The 21126-nt window shown below is 46.4% G+C and overlaps 1 protein-coding gene across 1 annotated transcript in view; it reads left to right on the forward strand.

Annotated features, from left to right (window-relative positions):
- LOC120932665 (carbohydrate sulfotransferase 1-like) overlaps window positions 1-21126 on the forward strand; it is a 66542-nt gene that overhangs the window by 36862 nt on the left and 8554 nt on the right. Inside the window, exon 2 of the mRNA XM_040345204.1 lies at window positions 7270-7452. Within this exon, the coding sequence (XP_040201138.1) occupies window positions 7308-7452 (145 nt within the window). The 5' untranslated portion in view covers window positions 7270-7307. The remainder of the gene's footprint in view (window positions 1-7269; window positions 7453-21126) is intronic.

Genomic DNA, 21126 nt, shown 5'->3' on the forward strand with positions numbered 1-21126 from the left:
CACAAACAGGGTTTATTTCCACTGTAACTTTCTGTGAAATCTGTTTGTGCTGCACCTATTTATTCATGTGTCTTTGTGTGGAGTACCACACAAATGCCAGAAAGAAAAATACCAATACAAGTAAAACTTTGGATTGCGAGCATAATTCGTTCCAGAAACGTGCTTGTAATCCAAAGCACTTGTATATCAAAGCCAATTTCCCCATAAGAAATAATTGAAACTCAAAGGATTTGTTCCACAACCATTTATTCATAGGTCCTTCAGTTTATAGACCATATAAAAAGATTATAGCAATGTGATAGGTTGCGTAACCATAAAATGTCCATCCACAAATGGAAGCCTCTACAAGGGGATTAACCACTTCCTTACTGGGCACTTAAACCCCTTCCTGACCAGAGGACTTTTTGCGATTCGGCACTGCGTCGCTTTAACTGACAATTGCGCGGTCGTGCGACGTGGCTCCAAAACAAAATTAACGTCCTTTTTTCCCCACAAATAGAGCTTTCTTTTGGTGGTATTTGATCACCTCTGCAGTTTTTATTTTTTGCGCTATAAACAAAAATAGAGCGACAATTTTGAAAAAAAATAAAATATTTTTACTTTGTTGCTATAATAAATAGCTCAATTTTTTTTTTTTACGTTTTTTTTTTATCCTCAGTCTAGGCCGATACGTATTCTACATATTTTTAGTAAAAAAAAAAAAAAAATCGCAATAAGCGACTGGTTTGTGCAAAAGTTATAGCGCCTACAAAATAAGGGACAGAATTATTATTTTTTTATTTTTTATTTTTTACTAGAAATGGCGGCGATCTGCGATTTTTATTGGGACTGCGACGTTATGGCGGACACATCGGACACTTTTGACACATTTTTGGCGCCATTCACATTTATACTGCAATCAGTGCTATAAATATGCACTAATTACTGTATAATTTTTTTTTTTTACTAGAAATGGCGGCGATCTGCGATTTTTATTGGGACTGCGACGTTATGGCGGACACATCGGACACTTTTGACACATTTTTGGCGCCATTCACATTTATACTGCAATCAGTGCTATAAATATGCACTAATTACTGTATAAATGCTTTTTTTTTACTAGAAATGGCGGCGATCTGCGATTTTTATTGGGACTGCGACGTTATGGCGGACACATCGGACACTTTTGACACATTTTTGGCGCCATTCACATTTATACTGCAATCAGTGCTATAAATATGCACTAATTACTGTATAAATGTGACTGGCAGGGAAGGGGTTAACACTAGGGGGTGAGGAAGGGGTTAAATGTGTACCCTAATTAGTGTTCTAACTGTGGGGGAGGGGGGGTGACTGGGGGGGGGGGGTGACCGATCTGTGTCTCTATGTACAAGAGACACAGATCCGTCTCCTCTCTCCCCTGACAGCACCGCTGTCTGCGAGAGCCGGGAATGAGAGATGATCTCATATGTAAACATATGAGATCATCTCTCATTGGCCGCACAGATCGCCTAGGAAACGGCCGCTCCGATTGGCCGTTCACGGCGATCTGTGACTGGCTGTGTCCAAGGGACACGGCCAGCACAGCAGTTCCCCGCTGCGAGCTCGGGAGCGCACGCGGGGAAAGTGCAAAGGGGAGGCCGTAAAAAGACGGCCTGTTAGAAATTGGGAGCCGCGCTGAGGCCGTACAAAGTCGTACGGCCGTCAGCAAGTGGTTAAAAGCAAAATCCAGAAGGAGCTACAGAGTATCCAAGAGAAGAGAGGCGCCTCTAAGTGTAGCATTAAGTTGCTAAATGTTGTAACTTCATTAATAGTAACATATTGCTACACTTAGAGGCGCCTCTCTTCTCTTTTATACTCAGTTGTGACATGACGGTGCTTGTATATCAAGACATCGCTTGTATATCAAGTCAAATATTTTTTCAAAAATTAGCTTGTCTTGCAAAACGCTCTCAAATCAACTTACTCTCAAACCAAGGTTTTACTGTATCAGAAAAAAAAACTAGAATACAAAATTACAGCTAAAAGACAAAAATAAATAAAAAATAAACATAAAAACATGTGTCCTTCCCCACCACCAAATTAACTCCAGAACCGTATCCATTATCATACCCAATCATATCTCAGTATGCTTTTAGATTATGTGTATTTTTATCACTCTTTGTGAAATAATACCAACATCATGCTGTGTTTATATATTTTTTATTCTCTTTACATTCCTTCACTTTCTTCGATAGGCATCTCTTTTAACACAAATGCTATCACCAGGCTGAAGCTAGAAGTAGTTTAAGTAGAGATAAATGGTGCAGTACTCTTTGAGAATTGATTTTGTAATCACTGTATGAATAACACTGTCATAGTTATAACAACCTTAGTAGTGGTAAAACATCACTGATCACATAGCAGGCTAAATAAAGTGTTATGCACCATTGTGAAGCATGCCCGTTGTAAAAGGTGCAGATTGGCATTGAATGCTGTTTTTAGGTCTATGATCTAGCAGGATACCCAGAACCATCTCCATCATTAATTCAGCCAGATTTACTCAGCCTAGATTATATGATGCATGCATGTTTTTAGCCCGCAAGTGCACTTTACATTCATCAGCATTAAACCTTATTTGCCATGTTGTTGCCTGATCAACCAGGTCAGCTTGCAAATAGATTGATATTATATAAAACAGAACAGTCAGGAAGCCAAACAAGAAATGTGGATGTAGCTACCCTTAAGAGTTTTAGAAAGCAGTTGGATAGGGATGAGCAGAACACAACTGCTTGCAGTGGCGGCTGGTGCTTAAAATTTTTGGGGGGGCGCAAACGAAAAAATAAAATAAAAATTGCAGCCTCACTGTGCCATCAATTGTCACCACTGTGCCATGCCATCAAATGCAGCCACTGTGCCATCAATTGTCACCACTGTGCCATGCCATCAAATGTAGTCACTGTGCCATCAATTGTCACCACTGTGCCATGCCATCAAACGCAGCCGCTGTGCTATCAATTGTCACCACTGTGCCATGTCATCAAATGCAGCCACTGTGCCAATTGTCACCACTGTGCAATGCCATCAAACGCAGTGAAGGGGTTAATCCAATAATGTGAATAAGGCTTGTATACTGTAGTGAAGGGGTAAATCAGTTAATGTGAATAAGGCTTGTATACTGTAGTGAAGGGGTTAATCCAGCAGTCCATCAATCCAGCAGGCCATCTAGTAATTTGAACAATTTGCAGAGCAGTGAAAGTGTTAATTATGTAGTTGTTTCTCTGGTAATGCAATTCACACTGAATCCAGCAGAGAAGGGGTTAACCCATTTCTAATGTGAACAATGTATTCTGCAGCGAAGGACACAATCTGACAGCACTTTATTATTTTATAGTGCAGTAAATGGAGGATGAATCTGCTTCCAGGAACATGAATGATGTCACATGAATTAAAAATGCAATGAACTAACACCAGTAACACCAGTAACACCAGTTATCTGAGCAATGTTTGGAGTAAAATGCGTGAACCTCCAGCAAAGTGAACAGTAGAGCAGGGACTTAACCCAATAACATGAGCATAGCTTCATGGCTGCACTTACCTTTCTGCTTTCATGTCCCTCGATGTTCTTCCGCCTTGGTGACGCTTCAGCCAATCAGGTTACCAATAACATGAATCCGGGAACCCGATTAGCTGAAACGGCCGTCAGTCTTATCCAAGGAACGCATACCCAGTGCGTTCTGAGGATAGACATCCGAGAGCCGGAGGGCTGTACTCGGAAAGCCTATCAGAGCCGCTGGCTCTGATAGGCACTTCCGCTCAGCCAACCAGCTGCCGTTATTCAGGTAATCGGCGCCCAAGGTCCGCTTATCTCTGAATAGACCAGCGGCAGCTGGCAACAATAATAACATACATTCATGCAATGCAATGAATGTATGTTATTTGCGAGAGGGGGTGGCGCTGCAGCGCCCTCTATAGACGGCCGCCAGAACTGCAGTTAAAGTTAAAATGACAAAATAAGCAAAATAAAAGGGCACGTTTTTTTGTGACTATAGGAGGGGGGGGGGGCGGCGCCCCCGGGCGTCCCCTATGGACGGGCCGCCACTGACTGCTTGCATCCAAAAGAGTTGAATTGCTTGGTGGGCTACACCTGGGATATATTATATGTAGCGCCCTGCTCCTGATGACCAGGCGCTATGTTTAAATTTAGTGGGTGTCTGAGCTGGTAATTAGCTCAGCCTCTGATGATTAAGGCTAAATCAGCCTCTGTTCCGGCTATGGCTGTGCTTGGAGGGTTTTCCCATTGTTGCCTGCAGGTGGCATTACCACCACGGGCCAATGTTGGAACACAGGCAGGCCAGAGTGTATTGAGTGTTTTTCCTCGGGAACACGTTGGCCTGAGGCTGCATTACTGCCAGGTAGGCCCAGTTGTCTTGACTGGGGCCTGCACATTGAAGGTGATCCTGTGCTGTCTGTCCTGTGGGAGGAAGCCACTCAATGGAGGAAACCAGGGGAGGACCTGTCCTAGGGAGGACCAAGTGGAAGGCTGGTATCTCGGGAGAGGCCTGGTGACTTTATTAGAGGATGCACCGTATTCTATGATACCTTACAGTGTTGCTGGGTCGGCTTAAAGGCTCTAGGATTCTGGAACACTTTATTTTTACTTCCAAAGAAAGGTCTGTGGCAGAGACTGTATTCTTTTTCTTTTGTCCGTGCATCATCCCGGCTGCTAGGCTAGTGAGAGGAGCCTATCCGGGTGAGCAATACCCACTCTGAGGAAAGTGGTGAGTGTGACTTTGAAACTTAGAAAGTTTCCCATTGATCTACATTGTGTGCCTGAACCTTCCCCTGACCCTCCATCCCTCTACTTATACAAATTTGTGTGAAATAAAACCTACAGAAAAAGGATTTACAACTTGTGTGGATATTGAAGTTTCTTAGACTCTTAGCTTATCCCCTAGACCAGGGGTCTCCAAACTGCGGCCCTGGGGCCCTTTGCTTGCCTTTATCTGGCCCTTGGGGCGCTATATTCCATCCACTGACACCAACAATGGGCAATCATTCTTGTTGCTAAAACCACCAATGGGGCACTATTCATCCAACTGATACTATCAAAAGGGTACAATTTCTTCTATTGGCACCAACAATGGGGCACTAGTCCTCCCACTGACACCAAAGATATATTATTGTTTACTCCCACTGGACATTTTCTACTCCCAATGGCCCTAGTCTGGCCCTCCTAAAATCTGAAGGACAGAAGACGGGCCCTTTGTTTAGAAAGATTGGAGACCCTTGCCCTAGACAACGAAGAACAAGGTAATGTGCAAGGCCCAAATTTAAACCAGCAGCTCCTACGGGGTAGCGCTACATATACATTTGCTGAAAGTGGTTAAAGCTGAACTTGAATCAGATTTAGAAAAAAAAAGTAGTATATTTATTACAAATATTTTAATGTATTGTTAAAAGCAACTTGTATCCCCCTGCACAGCACTTAAACAGGGGGGAAGTACTTTGAGCTAATCAAACTGCATCCATGTGTTTCGAAAGGGCCAATTCCCTTTAAAGCTAAGTTAATGTGCGTTTTGGCATGCGTTATGTGCTGCATTAAAAGCCCATTCATTATTAGGGAGCTGTCAATGCACCACAATGTCTAAAACAAGTGCATGACACTTTTTTCAAAAGACAGCACATCATAACGCATGCTGTGCCCATTGTTGTGCGCTAAGGTGTGCACTTTACTGTACAGCACTTATTGGTGACATTCATAATGTATTTTAGTGTACTTTGGCACAAAGCATAAATGTGAAAGGGCCCAAGAGAAAAATGCAGAGTAGGACAGAGATGATCTCTGCAGTCTGCTACTCTTTCACTGTCCAATCACATACTAGGGCAGGGGAAGTGACATAGGTGTACCTTCTTACTGCTGCAGTGAAATGGGAGGTCACCAACCTGGTTGTGCTGTGGCAGGCCTGTGACTATCCCAGGACTGGGTGGACAGATTTTTTAATCCGATTGCAAGCAAAAGAGCCTTAGTGCCGGTTCACACTGGGGCAGCACGACGTGCCGCGCGACTTGGCAAGGCGATCTGTACACGACTTCAGAGGCGACTTGCAAAATGGCTTCTGTATTGAAGTCAATGGAAGTCGCCCTGAAGCCGTCCAAAAGTTGTACAGGAACCTTTTTTTTAGTCACTCCTATTAGAACGGTTCCATTGTACAGAACAGAGCGTAACTTGTCAGGCGGCTAAGTCGCCCGACGAGTCGTCCCTGTGTGAACCGGCACTAAAAGTGTATGCATTTCAACTGTCAATTTAGTTGTGTAGGTTTAAAGTACAGCTCCATCAAAATGCAGAGACAGAGGGCCAGATTCACGAATAATTACGGCGGCGTAACGTATCCCCCTTACGTTACGCCGCCGCAAGTTTTCGGCGTAAGTGCTTGATTCACAAAGCACTTGCCTGTAAACTTGCGGCGGCGTAGCGTAAAGCTGTCCGTCGCAAGCCAGCCTAATTCAAATGGAGCGTGTACCGTTTAAATTAGGCGCGTTCCCACGCCGACCGTTCTGCGCATGCTCTGTTAGGAAACTTCCCGCCGTGCTTTGCGCGAAATTATGGCGCCCCGGCGTGTGCGTAACGTACTTTCGTATTCCCGGACGTCATGCGCAAAAAAAAAAATTTGAAATTCGACGCGGGAACGACGGCCATACTTTAATATGGCTGGTCTAAATCTAAGCCATGAAATAGCAGGCTTAAGATTGCGATGGGAAAAACCGACTAGCGACAACGTAAGAGAATGCGACGAACGCGCGTACCTTTGTGGATCGCCGTAAACAGCTAATTTGCATACCCGACGCTGGAAAACGACGCAAACTCCACCCAGCGGCCGCCGGAAAATTACACCTACGATCCGAAGGCGTACAAAGCCGTACGCCTGTCGGATCTATGCCAAAAGCCGTCGTATCTTGGTTTGAGGATTCCAAATCAAGATACGATGCGGCAAATTTGAAAATACGCCAGCGTATCAGTAGATACGCCGGCATATTACTGCTGTGAATCTGGCCGAGAATGAATAGACTAGGGCAACAAGGACAATGGGAAAAATAATATTTCAGCCTTCCTTCTATGTAACTTCTCCTAGACCCAAAGCTCACTTTTAAGAAACCTACACCTGTAAAAACTTGTATGCTTTATTGCTTGCATTAAATTCTAATCCCGCTATTTGGTCAGTTTTTATAGATTTTCTTTTATTTTGTATTAGTCTGAAAATGGGAGATGCACCTTGAAGTAATGGTTTGTGATCTCTGTATGTCGCACAGGAACGCTGGACATGAAACTGAAGCTATGTAAATCCTGAATGATGGAGTGTTCATGGAAAGTCCTTGTGCTGCTAGTTTTTACATCGCTGGGCATTCAATACACAGCCATCAAGTCTCTCAGGACAACCATGATGTCATCGTGTGCCAACACGATGGCTGAAAACCGATGTGGGCACCTAAAAGGTGAGATGATCACTTTGCGTCTTTTCTCAACAAATCAACTTTGCTATTGGATGAACATGACATTCGAAAGGGTCTATGATCCATAATCTGTCAATATTATATTAAAGTGTATTTAATGGAGAAGTATGGCCAAATCGTTTCTGGTCATACTTCTCTTGTGAGTCACAACACTGGATTTACTAGTGCTCTCCTGTGACCCAGAATCAGCTGACAGCAGGTTCCGACATCAAAAACTCCTCTGGAAGGATCCTGACAGTCCACCCAGATGCTTGATTCGCAGCTGGCTCAGCTTCGCAGTGTGCCGTTGAGAGCCAGACCCAGCCGCTCCCACCCCCTCCACAGACCGGCTCTCTAGTAAGAGCTGGAGGAGCAGAGCGGTGACTGACAGTCACCACTCTTTTCTCCAGGAAGACCAAGAACTGCGTGATCAGTGGTCATGTGATCATCCTCAGTTCTCAAGCTGAGAGCCAGCAGGGGACCGTTGCAGTATCAGATCAATGCTGCAGTAGCAAGGTGAGTATAGATGTTTGTTTTTTTGTATTCCCACATTTCTCCTTTAAAGCCAGAATCCCCTCATCTTTTTATTGTATCTCTATTAGGGCTTGTTCACATCAACGACAGTAAAAGAAGGCAGCTGAGCTGCAATTTTATGGCTCCTCCACTGCCAAACTAATGAATAGGGCTGCTCCACAACTGCCCTGTAACCACATGCAACGTACTCAAAACTGATGCGGTAGGTCGTCATTTTGATGGCTAAAGCAGATAGTGAGTAGTGTTGAGCGGAATACGCCATATTCGATTTCGCGATACATCACGAATATATAGACGAATATTCGTGAAATATTCGCTAAAATCGAATATTCGTGATATTTTATCAAAAAACATTTTTTGAAAAATTTCGCTAATGCGAATGCGAAATTGATTGCGAAGTTCTGAAACATTCAATTTCACCTGCCCTTTGGAAAAAGTGTGGTTTTACGTAATGGACCCTGCAACTAACAACAAGGTATTAATAAAATAAATACATTATTATATAGATTTGAGGGTTTACTTTGACCAATTTGTATATTGATTAGTTTAATAAATATTGAATAACCATAGATTTGGAAAATACAGATCTCTCCTCTAGACTGACCTGTATTGAGTTAGGTAAAGATCAACCGCACACTGGGGCCCCTGATTCTGTTGAGTTAAAAAAAAGCCAAGTAAACCGTTTACGTTGACATCTCTTAAATGTCTTTATGTTAAACAGTTATTATTCTCATTAAAGAGGTGAAATGCAAATGATGACACGGGACAAAAGATGGAAAATTCTTTGAAGATGTGATACACTGGAAAAACGCACAGAAACACTCCACTCTCTCTAGCCACTTTGTGAATCTGCACTGAAATACTGCTGGAAGTGATCTTATATACTGGTCGTGCAGGCAGGTTCCTATTGGTTGCTATGGAGGTTGCTAACCTCTGACAACTGTGGTAGGAGAACTCTGATTGGCTCTGATGCAAAAGAAGGGTGGAGAAAGTATTCGCGAATATTCGTAATACGAATATTCGCGATAGCGAATATTCGTCAACATAAAAGGATCGCCTAAGCTTAGCTACTCGGCCCAGGGTCTCTAATCATACCAGCAATGCTTTTAGACGTCGATGGAGATCACTAGGATGTGATCTGTTTTAAAAATAAATTTGAAAAAATGTGAATATTCGTAATAGCGAATTTTGGCCGTGATATTCGAGTTATTCGTGAATAATCGAATATGCAATATTCGTAACGAATATTCACAATACGAATATTCGTGAGCAACACTAATAGTGAGCAGGGGACATGCCTGCCAAACACCTTTGAAGAGCAATCCACTTTGGAGGGTGCCCAGCACTGCCACACATGTGAACAAGCCCTTAGGGAGGTTCACCCTCTATAGTTGTACTGTAACAAACAGTATTAACTCGTCCGTTGCCCATGGAATCTAGGTTATTATTTGTACGAGTGCAAGAACCATGTCCCTTTTCTAAGAATAGGTTCACACCTAAGACGGATGAGGGTGATAGCAGGGGTCCGGTACATCCCTGTTCACCATTTCAAGGACAAATCAGGGACAATTTTTTGCCTGAATTCAGCCCTGAAACTGAGCCAAAGACACACAGGACCCCTGTGTAGTTCGCTACACAGCCGCCCCGTAGATGTGTGAACCGGCTCCATTGAAAGCCAGTCACAATCTCCTGTCATGCAAATTGGATGCAATGAAACCCACATCCAATTCGCATAGGTGTGAACTAAGCCCGAAGGAACAATCCGAATGAAGTTTGATGTGCTAAACAAACTTTGTATGGATAGTTATATTTGTCATACTGATCATTGTCACTCTAAGTGAGGAATAATCAACATCTACTGTTATCAAAACAGGAATGGAGGGAAATCTTACAATCGGGAGAACTCGTTTTGGTTACAGCTAAGATGGCATTACCCCAGGATGTGAATGGAAATCTACCTAATTGGACACAGATTGCCCAAAAAAAGCCTGGGTGACAGCGAGGTTGCTTCTATAGATACATTGGAAAAAATGGGAGTATACACATAGGGACAAGTTATGTGTTATTTGCTGAATTATCAGGTGAAAAAAACGGGATAAAAGAAGGCAGCCACCACCTATAAGGATGATAAGCTGCAATATATATATACAGTTGCAATAAAAAGTATGTGAACCCTTTTGGAATGATATGGATTTCTGCACAAATTGGTCATAAAATGTGATCTGATCTAAGTCACAACAATAGACAATCACAGTCTGCTTAAACTAATAACACATAAATTAAATGTTACCATGTTTTTATTGAACACACCATGTAAACATTCACAGTGCAGGTGGAAAAACGATATGAACCCCTAGACTAATGACATCTCCAAGAGCTAATTGGACTCCTGTTGGCTGACACCTCACTCTAATCAATGAGATGAGATGGGAGGTGTTGGTTACAGCTGCTCTGCCCTATAAAAAGCACACACCAGTTCTGGGTTTGCTTTTCAGAAGCTTTAAGAAGCATTGCCTAATGTGAATGATGCCTCGCACAAAAGAGCTCTCAGAAGACCTACTATTAAGAATTGTTGACTTGCATAAAGCTGGAAAGGGTTATAAAAGTATCTCCAAAAGCCTTGCTGTTCATCAGTCCATGATAAGACAAATTATCTATAAATGGAGAAAGTTCAGCACTGCTGCTACTCCCCCTAGGAGTGGCCGTCCTGTAAAGATGACTGCAAGAGCACAGCGCAAACTGCTCAATGAGGTGAAGAAGAATCCTAGAGTGTCAGCTAAAGACTTACAAAAGTCTCTGGTATATGCTAACATCCCTGTTAGCGAATCTACGATACGTAAAACACTAAACAAGAATGGATTTCATGGGAGGATACCACAGAGGAAGCCACTGCTGTCCAAAAAAAACATTGCTGCACGTTTACAGTTTGGAAAGAAGAGACCTCCACCGAGCCTCAAATTCTCGAAGCCGGCCCCCCACCCGAGACAAGGGTGGGGGCAGACCTTCATGCGGAAGCAGGTTTGTCCGCAGGCTTGTTAGGTTTGTGGTACCAGGTGCGCTTCTGCCCTGCAGCGGGGGTCTTAGCACCTTGAAAACCTTTTCCTGCCGCACTTGGCGGGCGAAAAAAAAACGTTTGGGGGTAATAAAAGAGGGCCCTTGCTTACGGCGCTGCTCCTTCCCCTTCCCAGACTGTGGGAGCAGTGTGCTCTTACCACTTGTGGTATGATGTCATCCAGGGACACCCCAAAAAGCCTATCACCCTTAAAGGGTAAATCCACCAAGGCCTTTTTGGAGGACTGGTCTGCAGACCAACACTTCAGCCACACAAGGCGGCGTAGTACCACCGCGTAGGCGGAGGCCCTGGAAAGCAAGGGGAGCGTATCCAGGGCCGACTCACAGACAAACTTCAGACCCTGAACCAACTGTTCAGCCAGGTCCACAAGGGTTTCGGAGGCACCCTGCGCCTCCAGCTCCTGTAGCAAAAATGTTGCCCGTTCGGTAAGTGTCTGAGTCCTGGCCAAAATCGGTCTCACTGCCGAACCCACTACTGTGAACATGGAGCGGGCCACAGCCTCCACTCTCCTATCTGTGGGGTCTTTAAAGGTGGGAACCGCTTCCACAGGCTACGTGGTGGCTTTACTCAATCTGGACACGGGAGGGTCCACTGACGGAGGAGAGACCCACTTTTTTTAAAAAGTCCTCCTCAAAGGGATAACGGGTCACAAAGCATTTTGGAACAGCAAAAACTTTCTGCGGCGTATCCCATTCCTTGTATAACAACTTGTCCAAATATGGAACACAAGGAAACACTCTTGCGGTGCGGGGTGGCTTGCGGAACCCAAAAGGGACCGGCACATCCGATGCCTCCGCCAAATCCTCAATTTTCTGAGTATCCTGCACCGCAGAGATAAGAGCTCCAACAAATTCCTTATCATGCACTGACCCTGAAGCAGAGTCATCCTCAATGTCCGCGTGGGTTAAGCCCGCATCATCTGACAAGACAGAACCAGAGCCAGACGCAATAGCAGGGCACAGTAAAAAACACAGCCAGCACACACAGCAACTCCTCAAACGCCACAAAAAAACCACAGTACCCCACAACACACGGTCCCCAGTAGCGAGAGAACCCCAGGAGGGCCCCCCCTTACAGCCGCCACCCAGTATGGGGAAGGAGGGAGAGGAAGGGAGAGAGGAAAGCAGGGCAGACCCTCTGTCATGAAATACCTCAGCCACCAGATGGCGCTAGCGGCACATCGGCGCGCGCGGGGCACACGCAATCGCGGCAACGGCGCGCACGGGCACGCGCACCGGCGGCAACGGCGCGCACGGGCACGCGCACCGGCGGCAACGGCGCACGGGCACGTGCAAACGGCAATTCGGCGCCAAAACAAGGTACTTAAGGCGTCCTGGGAGTCTGGCCCCTTGCTGTCCGGTCTGAAGTGTTTCCTGAACCTGCCAGTACCTGTTACCCCTGCTTGAATCCTAATCCTGATACCCGGCTTGTTCCTGTTGATCCTGTCTTCCGCCTGCCCTGACCTTTTGGCTTGCTCCGACCATCCCTCTGCCTCATCCCTGGTACTCTGCCGCCCGCCTGTTACTGACCCGGCTTGACGACCCCTCTACCATCCTGACCTCCCTGCGCCTGATCGGCTGGTCCAGCTTCTCTCCGGCTTCTGGGACTTGCACTGTCTTCTGGGACTTGTTGCTGCTTGATCTTCCAGACCTCTTCCCACCGGTCTGCTACTTGCCAGGCTGCACCTGCCTTCCAGAGACTCCATCAGATCCTGCAGAAGCGACCAACAGCCCCTGCATCAGCGTCTCTCCAGGCGCTTGTGCGACTCTGCATTTCCGTTCCTCCTGTCTACTCTATCAGGGGTCCCGGAATCAGAGGAGTAACGGCTGCCACTTCCTGCACGTCGGGCTCACCCTCTGAGGTACGTGACAGTACCGGACAGCCATGTCCGAGCCCGCGCAGGGAGTGGATCCTATGCAGGAACTTTGCCGCCATCTTGAGGGACTGACCCAGGCCGTCCGAACCTTACAAGAAGGCTACACGCGTTTGGAGAATCGTGTCCAGGCTCTATCTACTCCCACCACCGCTGCAGCGGCTTCTGGGGCATCTGCTTCCCCATCCGTGATCATGCTGCCGCCCGAACCCAAAGTCCCTATGCCCGAAAGGTTCGCGGGTGAACGTAGTAGATACCGGGCCTTCCGCAATGCTTGCGAACTGTACTTTGCTCTGCAGCCACGGACCTTTTCGTTGGAAGCCACTAAAGTGGGTTTCGCCATCTCACTGCTGTCTGGCGAACCGCAAGCTTGGGCCCATCGCCTCCTGGAAAACAAAGATCCATCACTTGACAATGTTACTACCTTTTTCCAAGCCATGTCTCTGCTGTATGAGGACCCTCACCAGGCCGCCTCCGCGGAGGCCGCTTTGCACGCCCTGCAACAGGGTCGCAGACCAGCAGAGGACTATGTGTCCGAGTTTCGCAGATGGAGCTCAGACACAACCTGGAATGACTCGGCCCTCTGCTACCAATTCCGCCTTGGTCTTTCTGAGCCACTGAAGGACGAACTGGCCCGGGTAGGAGTTCCAGGGACCTTGGAGGCATTAATTAACCTGACCATCCAGATCGATCGGCGCCTGAGGGAGCGCCGAACGGAAAGGACCACTACCCCATCTCGTCCGGTCTGGATGCTGCCACGGGTGCCTCCCGTTTCCAGTATAGTTCCTCCGGTTCCTTCAGCCTCATCTATTCCTGACACCTCAGAGCCCATGCAGTTGGGTCTCCTCCGTCCTTCCCTGACGCCCGAAGAACGACAACGCCGCAGGGTCAACAACTTATGCCTGTATTGCGGAGAGGCCGGGCACTACGTGAGGACCTGTCCTGCCAAACTTCGTAAGTGTCTGTCCATGTCTTCCGTTCACCTACCTGTTCTGCCAAGTAATTCCGCTCATCTGGCTATTCCTATTCTCTTCCAGCTTCCAGGAGAGTCCATCCAAGTCAGCGCTATAATTGACTCAGGGGCCTGCAGCTGCTTTTTGGACCAGTCTTTCGCCATCAAGCATCGGATCCCTCTTCGTCCCAGGACTACTGGACTCTCTGTTTACCTAGCGGATGGCTCGGTGCTAAAATCCGGACCAGTCACCCGAGAAACCCAGCCTCTACCCACCACCATTGCTGAAAATCACCATGAATTGCTATGCCTAGATGTGATTCACTCTCCCCTGTTTCCTGTCATACTGGGGGTACCATGGCTTCAAATTCACAACCCGCAGATTGACTGGACCACGGGCAAGGTCAGCTTCGGTTCTCTGTTCTGCCGACAGCACTGCTTACAAGTGTCACCTCCTCCTCTGCCTTTACTTTGTATGGACTTCGACATCGAGACCCGTCAATCTGTTCCAGAAGCTTACCACGACTACCTGGATGTTTTCAGCAAGAAGGGGGCTGAGACCCTTCCACCACACAGGGCCTACGATTGCCCCATTGAACTCCTTCCAGGTGCTGAAGTTCCCTTCGGAAGGATCTTTCCCTTAACAGGACTTGAACTAGAGACTTTAAAAACATACATCGATGAAAGTCTGAGGAAGGGGTTCATCCGCCCATCCACATCACCCGCGGGAGCAGGCATCTTTTTTGTGGAAAAAAAAGACCATTCCCTTCGCCCTTGTGTGGACTATCGGGAACTTAATAAGATAACAATTAAGAACCGGTACCCTCTCCCCTTGGTGCCTGAACTGTTTCAACGTCTTGGGTCCGCGGTTGTCTTTACCAAACTAGACCTCCGTGGGGCCTACAACTTAGTCCGCATACGTGAAGGGGATGAGTGGAAAACCGCTTTTCGTACCCGTTTCGGGCACTTCGAATATTTAGTCATGCCCTTCGGGCTCTGTAACGCCCCAGCAACGTTCCAACACTTCGTGAATGACATTTTTAGAGACTACCTGGACCTCTTTGTCATCATTTATCTGGACGATATCCTGATCTTCTCCCCTTCTCTGGAAAAACACCGGCTACACGTCAGGAATGTACTTGAGCGTCTCCGAACCCACGGACTGTATGCCAAACCCGATAAATGCGAGTTCGAACGCTCAAGTATACAGTTCCTGGGGCTTATAATTTCCATAAAAGGCGTTGAGATGGACCCTCAGAAGGTCTCAGCGATTCTCGACTGGCCAGCACCTACGGACCGAAAGGGCGTTCAGCGATTTGTCGGCTTCTCAAATTTTTATAGGAAATTCATCAGAGCTTTCTCCAGCATCATTGCTCCTATAACGGATTTGACCAAACAGACTGCTCGTTTCCGCTGGACTACAGAAGCCCAAACAGCCTTTGAAACCCTGAAGAACTTGTTTACTTCGGCATCCATTCTCAGACACCCCGACGCGAGTTTGCCATACATTCTTGAGGTGGATGCGTCTGAAACCGCGGTTGGGGCAGTTCTTTCGCAGAGACAGGGCCCCAAGGCTCTGTTACACCCCGTTGCTTACTTCTCCCGTAAGTTGTCTGAAGCAGAAAGAAATTATGACGTCGGGGACCGAGAGTTGTTGGCAATAAAGGCCGCTCTGGAGGAGTGGCGTTACCTCCTGGAGGGCGCAGCGCACCCAATTTTAATTTACACTGACCACAAGAATCTCGAGTACCTGAAGGTGGCCAAGAGACTTAAACCACGCCAGGCCAGATGGGCACTTTTTTTTACGAGATTCTCTTTTCATATCACATACAGGCCAGGGTCAAAAAACACCAAGCCGGATGCTCTTTCCCGCATGTACGGAGATTCAGGGTCTCTCAGTCCCCCTGACACCATCTTGTCATCTGGGAACTTTCTATTGTTACAAAGGGACTTATTACCGCAAATCAGGCAAGCCTCTGCTGGAATTTTCCCTTTATCTGGTTCGGAGCTGCAGTCCAGGGACGGTTTGCTATGGCATCAGGACAAGATCTTCGTGCCCGAGAGTCTACGAATTGATGTTCTGAGCTCTTGTCACGATCATGAGTTGGCCGGTCACTTTGGGATACAAAAAACCTCGGAACTTTTGCAACGCACCTTTTGGTGGCCTCAACTTCTGAAGGACTGCAAGGACTATGTGGAGTCTTGCACCACGTGCATTCGCAACAAGGGAAGCAAGCTTAGAGCCTGGGGACTCCTTAAACCGTTATCAGTGCCAGAGAGACCATGGAGAATGATCTCCATGGATTTCATTGTGGAACTTCCCCCATCAGAAGGCTTCACCACTATCTTTGTGGTCGTGGACAGGCTCTCAAAGATGGCACACTTTGTCCCTTTGAAAGGCACACCCTCTGCCCCGGAAACAGCCAAAGTTTTCATCAGGGAAATTGTTAGGCTTCACGGCGTCCCAGCGGACATCGTGTCCGATCGGGGGGTGCAGTTCACGTCTAGGTTCTGGAGGGCACTCTGCAGTAGTCTCAAAATCGGTCTCTCCTTTTCATCAGCATACCACCCACAGTCAAATGGGCAGACGGAGAGAACAAATCAAACTCTTGAGCAGTATCTCCGCTGCTTCTCCTCGTTCTCTCAAGAAGATTGGGTGTCCCTGCTGCCCTTAGCGGAATTCGCTTACAATAATTCTATTCACTCCGCCACCAAACAGTCACCCTTTTATGCCAACTACGGGTTTCATCCTCTGTTCCTGTCTAATTCTATTCCGGAGAGTACGGTACCCGCTGTCCAGGATACTCTAAACTTTTTCAACACAAATAACAGGATCCTGCAGGAGACAATGACTAAGACACAGGAACGCAATAAAGAGATCTTTGACAGGGGAAGAAGAGGAGAACTCAATCTGGAACCTGGAACCAAAGTTTATTTGTCCACTCTGAATCTAAGACTTGCATGTCCCACGAAGAAGCTAGGCCCTAAATTTGTGGGCCCCTTCTCTGTTAAAAGAAAGATAAATGAGGTAGCCTACGAACTTGATTTACCAGAAACCTTTCGAATTCATCCAGTCTTCCATGTTGCTTTGCTCAAGCCGGATGTTCCCAATCCCTTTCCGGAACGAGATACTGGTCCCCCAGAACCGGTATTAGTCAATGGGGAAGAAGAATTTGAGGTAGAATCCATCCTTGATTGCAGGAGGAGACGCAACCAAATTCAGTTCCTCGTTAAATGGAAGGGGTATGGGCCCGAGGAGAATTCATGGGAACCAGAGGACAACATACATGCTGAGAGACTAATCCAATCATTTAAGGACTCGCATCCACTGGAGATGTCTCGATTGGGCATCCGGAGGCTGCCCATTGGAGGGGGGCAATGTCATGAAATACCTCAGCCACCAGATGGCGCTAGCGGCACATCGGCGCGCGCGGGGCACACGCAATCGCGGCAACGGCGCGCACGGGCACGCGCACCGGCGGCAACGGCGCGCACGGGCACGCGCACCGGCGGCAACGGCGCACGGGCACGTGCAAACGGCAATTCGGCGCCAAAACAAGGTACTTAAGGCGTCCTGGGAGTCTGGCCCCTTGCTGTCCGGTCTGAAGTGTTTCCTGAACCTGCCAGTACCTGTTACCCCTGCTTGAATCCTAATCCTGATACCCGGCTTGTTCCTGTTGATCCTGTCTTCCGCCTGCCCTGACCTTTTGGCTTGCTCCGACCATCCCTCTGCCTCATCCCTGGTACTCTGCCGCCCGCCTGTTACTGACCCGGCTTGACGACCCCTCTACCATCCTGACCTCCCTGCGCCTGATCGGCTGGTCCAGCTTCTCTCCGGCTTCTGGGACTTGCACTGTCTTCTGGGACTTGTTGCTGCTTGATCTTCCAGACCTCTTCCCACCGGTCTGCTACTTGCCAGGCTGCACCTGCCTTCCAGAGACTCCATCAGATCCTGCAGAAGCGACCAACAGCCCCTGCATCAGCGTCTCTCCAGGCGCTTGTGCGACTCTGCATTTCCGTTCCTCCTGTCTACTCTATCAGGGGTCCCGGAATCAGAGGAGTAACGGCTGCCACTTCCTGCACGTCGGGCTCACCCTCTGAGGTACGTGACACCCTCATTCCACTTCCCCATGGAAGCACCAGCCATACCACCTTGCCAGGGCAAGGGGCCTACTTACCCGTCCTGCGACCACCGGCTGGAGGCATTCCTGACAGGACCAACGTCCGCTAAACGGCATGACTGTCGGGCAGACACACTGTGACAAGGCCATAGAGACCGGTCATATGTGTGCCCTGGAACACGTAGTTCCCCCGGCCACCCCTGGAGCAATGGGTCATGTCGTGGACGACCCAGAGCTGAGCTGAGGGCCAGCACACGCTCGATGGCCGAACATGGGGGGACTACAAGAGTCAAGACCCAGCCTGTCACCCAGTCGGCAGTTCATAGTAGAATCTCAGGATTCAAAAATGCAGGAACAAAACAAAATAAAAGCAAAAAAATTGCAAAGAAATTCCAGAGTACAGAGACTCCAGAAGGCCATGTCTCTCCTGACGTTAGGCAGAAAAAAAACTGGAGCTGCTGAGGCAGAGTGTGGGTTATACCCAGGGGACCACGCCCCCTGGGAGGAGCTTTACTGAGGAAAGTGTTTTAACACTTAAAGTGCTGTTTTCTGCCTAATCTCTCCTGGAAGGAAGTGGATATAATACCCTAAGGTCAAAGGCTGCTGTGTCCGTCCATGAACGGAAGAAAAATCGAATCTGTTATTATTTATGGTATTGAGGTATGAACATGCACTACAGACCAATGGTAATTTTGAAGTCAAATTTCAATTTAGTTTTATTCTTATGCCGCGTACACATGACCGTTATTCATGTCATGGAAAAAAACTAAATTTTTCTCGACGTGATTCCTCTCAAGCCTGCCTTGCATACACACGATCGTGATAAAAAATGCTCAAGCAAAGCGTGGTGATGTACAACACATACAACGGCACTATAAAGGGGAAGTTTCATTTGAATGGCGCCACCCTTTGGGCTGATTATGCTAATTTCCCATCTCACAACTTGCTTCTGAGCATGCACGGTTACCCCCCCCGTTAAAGCGTACAACGTGAAAAATTATGAGAAAAAATAGAGCAGGTTCTAAATTTTTAATGGCCATTTTTCTCTTCAAGAAAAATGCTCTGGAGCCTACACACTACCGTTTTTCACGACCAATTAAAAAAATAGCATTTTTCATATCGAAAAAAAATGGTCGTGTGTACACGGCATTAGTCTTTTGACTAAAATGCCATTTTAGTATTAGTCCCATTTTAGTCTTTTGACTAAAATGCCATTTTAGTTTTAGTCGTATTTTAGTCATCTCAATTGTTTTAGTCATATTTTAATCGACTAAAAGGTTTTAGTCATTTTAGTTAACAAAATGAACACTACTTTCCAATGCGTTAATGAATTAAAAATGACTATTTACAGTTCTATTTCTGAAACCATTCTTCATTTGCAGCATTTTTTTCACACATGCCTAAAACTTTTGCACAGTGATATATAAATATATTTAAATATATATGTATATATATATATTAAAAATATACACATTTTTATATAGGACTTTTAAAGATGTCATCCATTTTCCACTGCAGTTTCTCTCTTTTCCCAAGTGTTGTTATCTCTACAGATCATTACCATTTTATAAGCTCCACTCGACACCTCATCCTAGCGCCCAGCACACCTACTCCCACAAACAATTGTACAGGCATATATTTGACACATCTGATTGATATCTGCAGCATTGCTCCTGCCGTGTCCACTTGCTATAGTGATGCTTTGTTCCTGTTTAAGCAGTTAGTGTTTTGAACAGTTGCAGTAACTGTCAGCAGTTTGGGATCGCTATCTTACTGCTGTCAGAGATACTCGTATATACTGATGTATCAAAGATGTGTGTAAGCAGCTGGAGATTGGACCATTCAGATGAAATTGCTACCTTTGCAAAAAAAGAAAATAGATCTAATGGCCAAATACTTTAATGTGCCTGGATGATACATAGTGCTTGTTAGACAGATAGGGGGGGGGAATGACAGCTTGTTTTTAGTTCATAGTTACAAGGCTTCTCAAAGTAGCAAAAAAGCAATAATAAATTGCAGCAGAACCACTTACCTGCCAAGTTAAGACATATATGTATCTGCCAAAATATTTGTAAATTAAGTCACATAAATACCCATACCTCCTGTGATATATGTATATACAGTAAATCAACAGATACTGTGGTTAACAGATTAATAACAACATTTATATTAATTAAAGTGGAGTTCCACCCATAAATATAACATTACATCAGTAGTTTTAAAAAAATGTCATTAGTCCTTTACGGAAAATTTTTTTTTTTTAGATGCCTTCAAAGTGTTGTTGCTAGGCAGAATAGTTAATCTTCCCACTTCCTGCACCTAGGTGCTTAATGCTTCCTAACCTACACCGCACAGACTCCTGGGAATGTAGTGGGTGTAACTTTCCAGGAGTCTGTGCACTCCCCAGTCTCAAAGAATCATGTGACTTGGACAGCACAGGTGCTGAAACCTGATCTGACACTGCTTGTGCAGCACTGAGCATGTGCGAGATCTGCAAGGCTGAAATCCAGGAAGTCATACAGTCTGGCTTCATGATGCCCACACTTAAGATGGCCCCAGTCAATTTCTATTTTATAAAGTGTCTAAATGCTGTAACAACCTAACAAAACGGACCTTAGTTTACAGACTAACTTTACTAGAATGGGAGAGGGGAAACAATTAGTTTCCCATCAATATGGGAATGAGACAGAATCAGGTAATAAAGTTAATTAAAAAAAATAAAAAAATAAAAATTATAATATAGATTGTTATATAGGATTGGTTAATAAGGCAATAAGATGATTGGTCAGTAAATAAGCACGAGCCCTTGGTCAGTTGTTAAGCCTGGAGAGCCTATAAATACAAGTGGACGTCTAGAAACCGTTAGCAGAGCGGCGGTGACATCTCAGAAGACACATCCGCTCTGTGCTGCGATGGAATTTTACCTGCGTCAGCTTATGGACAGGGCCGCAGCGCCAGGCGGAGAAGAATGGATGAAACTTTGCCTTTCTCTGGCTCCTCCATCCTCGGTTTTGCACGAAGCTGATGAGGCAGTGTGCTCAGCATCTATGTCCCTTCCTGCTACAGCTCCGCCCCCGGTTCCCGGGTTATTCCTTCCTCATGTAGATCGAGGTGACAGGCAGGT

Source organism: Rana temporaria, chromosome 3 (genome assembly GCF_905171775.1).
Source record: "Rana temporaria chromosome 3, aRanTem1.1, whole genome shotgun sequence".
NCBI classification, from domain to species: Eukaryota; Metazoa; Chordata; class Amphibia; order Anura; family Ranidae; genus Rana; species Rana temporaria.